This window comes from Fibroporia radiculosa (genome assembly GCF_000313525.1).
Source record: "Fibroporia radiculosa TFFH 294 genomic supercontigs, scaffold1756, whole genome shotgun sequence".
NCBI lineage: Eukaryota > Fungi > Basidiomycota > Agaricomycetes > Polyporales > Fibroporiaceae > Fibroporia > Fibroporia radiculosa.
This window is the reverse complement of record NW_012133318.1, coordinates 15,187-22,809: the sequence shown is the minus strand read 5'-3', so window position 1 is coordinate 22,809 and position 7,623 is coordinate 15,187. Positions and strand designations below refer to the sequence as shown.

The 7,623-nt window shown below is 49.2% G+C and overlaps 1 protein-coding gene across 1 annotated transcript; it reads left to right on the top strand.

Annotated features, from left to right (window-relative positions):
* Positions 1–1,226: 1,226 nt before the first annotated feature.
* FIBRA_03215 (uncharacterized protein) lies at positions 1,227–1,730 on the top strand (the record flags this gene model as incomplete). The annotated part of the gene is made up of 1 exon (XM_012325060.1): positions 1,227–1,730. One exon carries the CDS (start codon positions 1,227–1,229, stop codon positions 1,728–1,730), a length of 504 nt encoding a protein of 167 aa, XP_012180450.1.
* Between the last annotated feature and the right edge of the window lie 5,893 nt (positions 1,731–7,623).

Here is a 7,623-nt window from a genome sequence, read left to right as displayed (position 1 = left end):
CTTGGTCGCTGCTCCCCTTCTGAGATTTACACCGAATTTATCTCCCCATCCTCCTCCGCATGTCACCATTTCCTTAACTCGGAGCATGTTTCCGCAAGGTCAGACGGGCGCACGGGGCTGAGATCTTGAAGGTTCAACGTCAGCGTTCACCCATCAGAGCAGGGGCGGCGATGCTGGCAGTAAGTAGAAGGCAGCAAAGTGTGGGAAACCCCGACCCCCCTCTCATGTAAGGCTGCTTTTGTTTGCTCACTGTACTTATGACCTTCACCAGAAAGTTGGACCACAGCGGCCCTGCCTATGGGACATGCTGGTTTCCCGTATGTGCTCACATTTATAACTGTACCATGGATTATCCGTACTGACGATGGTTCTGCGTATAGCACACACTTTGTTGACATCCAAGTGTCTCCGCTGTACTTTAACTGCTAGGACATCACGGTGACACTGCATACAACATTGAGCGGACGCTGCACTCGAGCAAAATCCTGTTTGTGACCAATGAGGACCCAAGCCTGCTCCCGTTTGTCAGCATCATATCTGAGTAGACGGAGAAGAGTGGGCGTGTTGTCCTTGTGCTGGCATCCCCAACGGGGCGCTACTAATTCCTTGCTCTCCGAGCAAGACGGTGGGTTCGTGAAAAACTTGCAAGCACGTCATTATGAGAAAATGTCGATGTTAGCAATCAATCTCTGAATTCAGCGATAAAACTACATGCGATTCTGCCATTCACACGCCCACCCGCGCGACGAGCCCACTCATACTTCGAATCCTGAGGCCACAAGCCTGTGTCACAGCCTGAGCCACTAAACTCGTGTATATAGTCATCTTCGATGAACCTTCTCTCTTGGTCAGGCTCGCGCATACGCTCTCAAATGGCCCCAGTGACCCATGACATTACAACACACAAGATAAAATTTTGAAAGTTGGACTCTGTAGTAAGTGGCGTTTTCGATATGCGACCTCTTTCACACCTTGTCAAATTCTCTACCACTAGCATATTAGCTCGTGGATTCGACTGACTTGGACTACTCTTTGACCACTGTGAGTGCCAAGCCCTTCGTCTCAGATTTGTGCCTGCGCCCTCCCCGAGTACGTGGTTGCTGGCAGCGCTCTTCATTCCAACTTCTTCCTCTCGGCGAATTTCTCTTCTGATATTCTTGGAACTTTAATGAGCTGTAGTCATTTGCCAGATGTCTTTGCTGCCTTCGAGGAGTGGCAACTTTGTAATGGCTTCTGTTGATATATCTTACCTTCCGAATGGATACGATGATTGGCACAAGGCGCTTCTTCAAGCTCTGTGTCATAGGATGAACGATGAAGGTAGTCAAACGAGAACAGCAAGACGACTAAGCTCGTCTTGGATATCCTCCCTCTCTGTCAATCGCTGCTTCCTCATTTCGCTCTCGTTGCACTTTCTTTCTGGCTATGTCTATCCTCGTCTCCGCTTTCAAACGACGGAGATCGCTCAAGAGCCTGAAGACGAGATGGCTTCAATTGTCTCGCCCTTGCCTCGCTCTTCTGTCTCATTCCCCTCATCACTTCGCCCTCTCTCTTGTTCAAAAACCCGCCTCTCTTCGTCTCCGTCTTCGAATAACGACGACGATCGGGCAATGACTAACGCAAGATGGCCTCTGTCGTCTACGCGTATCTCGCTCGACGAGCACCTACGGTTCGCCCTCCCTCCTCCCCTCTGCCTCTCCCATCCCCTTTTCTTCACCCTCGCCCTTTGACCGGCTCCCTGCGTGGTCTCCGTGGTCAAACGATGGAGATCGTGCCGCCCGGAGGCGAGTATGAAACCAGATTATATAGACTTCATATATATTCATATATCTATTGATACGCCTCGTGAGCCCTTATTGACGACCTCGTTCTCAACCTCGTCCAGTTTCTCGCAACCTGACTTTTTATATGGCGAATCGTTCCGCTGACCAACGGTGGCTTGAAGGTGATCTAGCTGGTCGGCATAAGACGGATTGATGGCTGGAGGGATCTATTTATGGCGCGAGATCGGCAAGCGAGCATGTCACTCCCTGCCGCCATGTGCGTGCTTTTACATTTGCATTGAAACCACCATTCCCTCAAAAGGCTGCTGATATTTCGCGTCAAGACTGATTACCGGGAACGCAACTTCGCAGCCTTTTACAATCCCAGTATATTGCATGAAAGTTTTGACTACCGGGTCGTTTCCGCTGGAATCAAATCCAACATGAAGATCTCGCTTGATGCCACTCAAACCGTACCCAGTAGCACTAGTCGTAGCCTCGTCCACTGATGTAGGGGCATCGTATTGACCTCTTAGGTTATGCATTCAAGGGAGGTCGACTTCCTTTCGGTCAAAAAGGTTGACATCATCTCAGTGCTGCACGCCACGTGAAACTGGCTTCAACCTAGATTCGACAAGAATCAATTCCATGTGGCGGGAATATCTCCGTATACCAACACGCGTCGAGTTGCAATGGCAGAGCAAAAACCTTGTGGTCGACATTGCTATCAGCGCTCAGATAATGACATCTGCGAAACTCGGGTAATTCCCCATGCGGCCACGACAAGCCTGCTGACATGTTCATTGAGTGTGACATAGGGTTGCATAGCCATCATTTTTCAACTTGCAGTGCTCTCGGCGCTTGATAATATGGTATTTATCCAGCTCGTGTTACCCTGGTACCCATCGTGACAACCTTTACTCTCGCTCTAGGACATCAGCATGCCTCAGTCTACCTATTTTACATCCAACCTAGATGAGGATAGAATCGCGCAAGTTCGCTGCTGACTCTACTGCGAGTAGCGAATGCTGACCACCAGGAGTAGCGAGTATTGTCTCACCATCGCAATAAGTGAGTCGAATTTTGCAACTTATGCGAGATGTGAATATTGACGCTTGTCGAGCAATCATTCTCTATGACTATTCCCTGACCCTATCACGAGAGATCACTTATGTATGGCGGCGATCGCTCTCTGGCGCAGCCATCCTATACCTGATTAGCCGGTATACATCCGTCGTGCTTATACTGCTCCTGATCTGTGAGCTCGGCGCGGGGTATCCCCAGTCGCTCTCCAGTGCAAACAAAGTGCGCAGCCATTTCTATGAGCTAGTCTGACTTGCACATCTTGACCATCACAATATACAGCCGCTGTGCGTACGCGTTCGTTCAGCCGAGCGCAGTATGCAACGTTTATATTATCTTACTGATAGCTGCGCGAGTATCATAATAACCAACCAGATCCTCTTCACCATCATTTATTTGAATTTAATGGGTATGATAATGACCTCTCATGTGACTAGCATACTTTTCTTCAACCGCTACCAGTGTTTGTGTCTTTGCGATTATATGCGGTTTGGAGTAAAGACATTCGGATATTCATAGTCGGCCTGTTCATGGGGATAGTCCCTGTTATCCTCAATACGGTATGCTTCTTCCAGTATCATCAACCTATATATATGTCCGATTCTGATGATTTATGCCCAGTGCGTGATTGCTGCTGAGCAAGTATCATTTGTGCCTACCCCCGATAGGTATTGTGTCAAACACACACGTCTGAACATGGCCGTATATGATGCGTAAGGCTGAAAACTTGCTTTCACATGATTGCGAGATTACTTAAATCACCTCTCCCAGGCGTCAGTAGATCATCTCGTGGACATTCAGATCACTGAAGACAATAATTCCACCCACATAGTGAAAATCGCTGGCGACGTCTTGACCATTCTACACTACTGCATGGTCTTCGTCCTGATACTGATCAAGACATATATCAGTACTTCGCAGGCAGGCCTTTCAACACAACACAGAGGTGCCCAGTTATTCATTCTCATCCAGAAGGATGGTGCGCTATTCATCGTGCTGTACCATAATCTACACTTAAAGATACATTACAGGAACCTTGCAATTCATGTGTGTCATTAGTCTCTGACCGGCTAACTGGCAATCATGGATAATTCTACCGTAGAGCGATCTTATTCATCAATATTGCTGATATTATTAGCTTGAATAGCCAGGTACGCCTTATGTTTCCGTAGCATTTGGTCTCTTACTCAACCCAGCACAGACAGCGATAGGTTCGACGACGTTTATCGCGGACGCGTGAGCACCATTAAATATTCGGAATCATCTCGATGGACGCTGACTTTACTAGGTTGACGAGCATCCTGATATCGAGATTCATTCTCAGCATTCGTGAAGTCTATGCCCAAAGCGAGGACGAGACGAGCCTCGACAATCAAATGACCCTCCAGTTCGCCAATGCCAGCATGAGGCATGATGGTGTATCTGGCAGTGCTGAGGACAACAACGAACAGTTCAGGATTTCCATGGGCCACAGTGGAGCTGAATCGCGTCTGCATCAATCTGAGCGCGAGGTATCCATATCTAGAGGTGAGCGTCTTCGACATTGACTATGCACGCTCCACTCACAGAAGACAGAGTGTAAATCAAAGGACATGCCTGATGAGATTCACTCCGCATAGGATCCTCCCTGGCGGATAGGAATCGAATACCGGTAGTCGTATGTTCGTCATGCGTGCTGTTAGTCACGTATTATTGATATTGGTTAATGAGGGATCCAGAAACTAACACTGCGGAAGCTTTCCTGTGCTTAGCCTAAGGGGATACATCGCCTGCGATAAATTGATGTTACTCGGTATGGCCCACGCAGCCATCAGAGGAACTCTTCTCCATCGAGTCTGATAGTTAGCGCCCTGAAGAATCTCATTAATTTAGCTTTAGGACTTTAAGTGAAAATTTTCAGCATGAATTTACCGTATGCGCGATGGCTTGCGCACCCACCAGGAGACCCGGAGAGGTAGTACATGCAACACCTGCTAGATGGAGAGCAAAATATACCAATACGCCAACGCCGCCGTATGCTCTGCTTTGTGCTCAAGATTGCAATCAATGAGCCTCTCATCGGCTGTTCTATGATCTCATCAGTCATGGGCCGTCCAAACCTATCGTCGCTGTCGGAGTCGATGCACGTGTATGTGTGCTGCCTCTCTGCCTCGATCGCAGCATCTCCATATTTGACTATAAGCTATACCTTACCTCTCAGCAAGCCATTGAAGCAAAAGATCTTATCCAAGTCGAATGGGAAAGAGAATATGAGCGGCAGCAGGAACAATAACGAGGACAAGTTGTGTGAATATTTTTTAATACAATGTCGTGTATGTTAAGATGAGCGCAGGGGGCTTTTAGAGGTTTTTCAGAGCATAGATGCTCATGGGGACGAGTTTTGGGTTGTCTGAGACCATCCAGACCCAGACGCAAACCTTTGAAGTACCAAAATCACGCAGACATTAAGCCCAAAAGGTGGTGATATGGATCTGGCCTCTACGCGAATATGCCGGGTCCCCCCTCCTCTTCCAGCGAGTCTTGTATACTCTGAATAGCACTTATGACTTGAGCTTTGTGTTCTGTGAACGGAGCGTGCAAGGTTGATGTCAAAAAGGCTCACCTCTAGACACGGAAGTCTCACGCCCAGATTGAGACAGCTCGATCCCAGCGCGGATCATGAAGATCCTGGATTGGCTATTGTACTATTTAGTGCTATCGGACATGTCATCCTGTCTATTGGCGAACTGGAGAGTCGTTCGACCGCCCAGCGTCATCTGGCTCTGGCCCTGGGCGTAGACAGCACGAACGTTGAGAATGAATCTCGATATCAGGACGATGGCAAATCTAGTAAAGCAAGCGTCCATTGAGCTGATTTCGAAAGGCTAGCAGCTACCAGTCTCTGGCGTGGTCCGCAGATGGCCTCGCCAGCACTTTCAGTATGAGTGTAAAGCACACGCGATGTTTTGCACACCAACCGGGAGACCTAGAGAGGTAGTCTCGTAGCCAGACTATCTTCAAAAAATTTGGGCATTACACCATCAGGGAGAGGAGGACAAGCAGGCGAGTGCGCCGGTAGGTATTTCGACAAAATCACTGCTGGGCTGGCAGGTAAGCTGGCGCCTTCATCGAGTCGGACTTGAGTTTGATGACTAGGACGATCCCGGGTAGCCGCTCTTGATGCTCTTCGCTATGGCCATAGCGGAACTGGCGCGGGAAAGCAGCTGCTATTTCTACAGAAGACCGTAACTACTTACAGCCTAGGCCGTATTTGAGACTTCTGAAGCCGTGCCGCACGAACGTCGTTGTACGCGCAAGCCATGCCGCCGTCGATCCGCAAGGCGTCAGCTCGGGGGCTCTTTCAAGGAGCCGCAGACAGTGTAGATGGATGTACTATCAAGACCTTGTTATCAACGAAGTCCCCAATAAAGGTATGTATGCACGAGACACTCCAAGCATCGGCACCGACCGTGTGTGCTCGTCGTGCTCGAGACACTGCGCCAGTACACTGAGAGCAGCAAGGTCATGTATCGTAGCCCTGGGCGAATGCAGCATCGACGTCTTGCGGCGCGCAGAGGATCAAATAAAAGGCCGTTGCGGTACGGATGGAACAAAGCCCCTTTGAGCTAAGTAAAAATGCATTTCGTTCTATCGCCGACGGTCAATGGTCGATTGGCGCAGCGAGTCGCCTTTGATGAGTCGGCCGTTGTGCTCTCTCCTGTATCTGTGCTTCTCCTGCTGCTCATTTGCATTAGCCCATGCCCACTACTTCTTTCGACTCCGTTCGGGTATATAATCCATCTCCGTGCCGCAATGCGATACAGCTTGACGACGTGATGACAGAGCAAGGGCACGAAGACGTTGATACAAGTTTCTGGGACGCTAGATGACCAGACATTGGATTGAATTGACGAGCTAGGACTCACGCTACCGGAATGTCTAAACGCTGTCTAGGTTGCTTCCGCGGCACATTGTTATGAGTCGAGACTAGCCTTTTTGTTAGTAACTCATAGTCTCCGGCTTGGGTCTTACCAACAGAACTGGCGCGTCGAGTCTCATACCTCTTCCTCCTCCTTATCAGCGCGATATGGCAAGTAGACGGCCTGTCAGATTCCGTATTACTGATGGCTCAACAGCTCCTTAAGACCCTCCGGATGCAAGGTCGATTCGTACTCCCCTTAATTGCTGCGCCCCTTCTGGGGTTTATACCGGAGCGTGTCTTTTTGTGATCAGACAAACTAGCTTGATCAGCCAGAGGGCTGAGATCTTAAAGCTTCACCCACCAGAGCAGAGATGATGGTGCTAGCATCAGAGTAAGAGGCAGCAAAGCGTGGGACAACCCCGACGCGCTCTTCCATGTAGAGCTCCAATTTACCGCGGATTGCCATTCTGGGTTAGGTAACCGGGCTGTTTGCTAGCAGTGACGAGGCCGGCTAGCTCGCCACTAAGCTCGATAAAGCCCTCTACATCGACGACGATTCATCTCTGCTACAAATGCCAAAAGCCGTACAAAGTAAGAGTAACTTTTCGCAACGCAATAAGTGCACAGTTGAACCCATCCTATAACCCACATGTGATGTTACTATTCACTACTTGATATTCAATTTCTAGACGGAACATAAATGTAGCCAATCAGCAGGTCTCAGAGGGATTGGAGCCCGTACACCGTCCGCAGGCTATAACTGTCGCAGACTCGATAGGTCAAGGTTTCATCTATAGGATATGGGCCGTGCCAAGTGGTAGCAGCGTTCTTCAATGTGCAGCAGGTATGTCTCCTCGCTTGGATCATGCGTCTAGG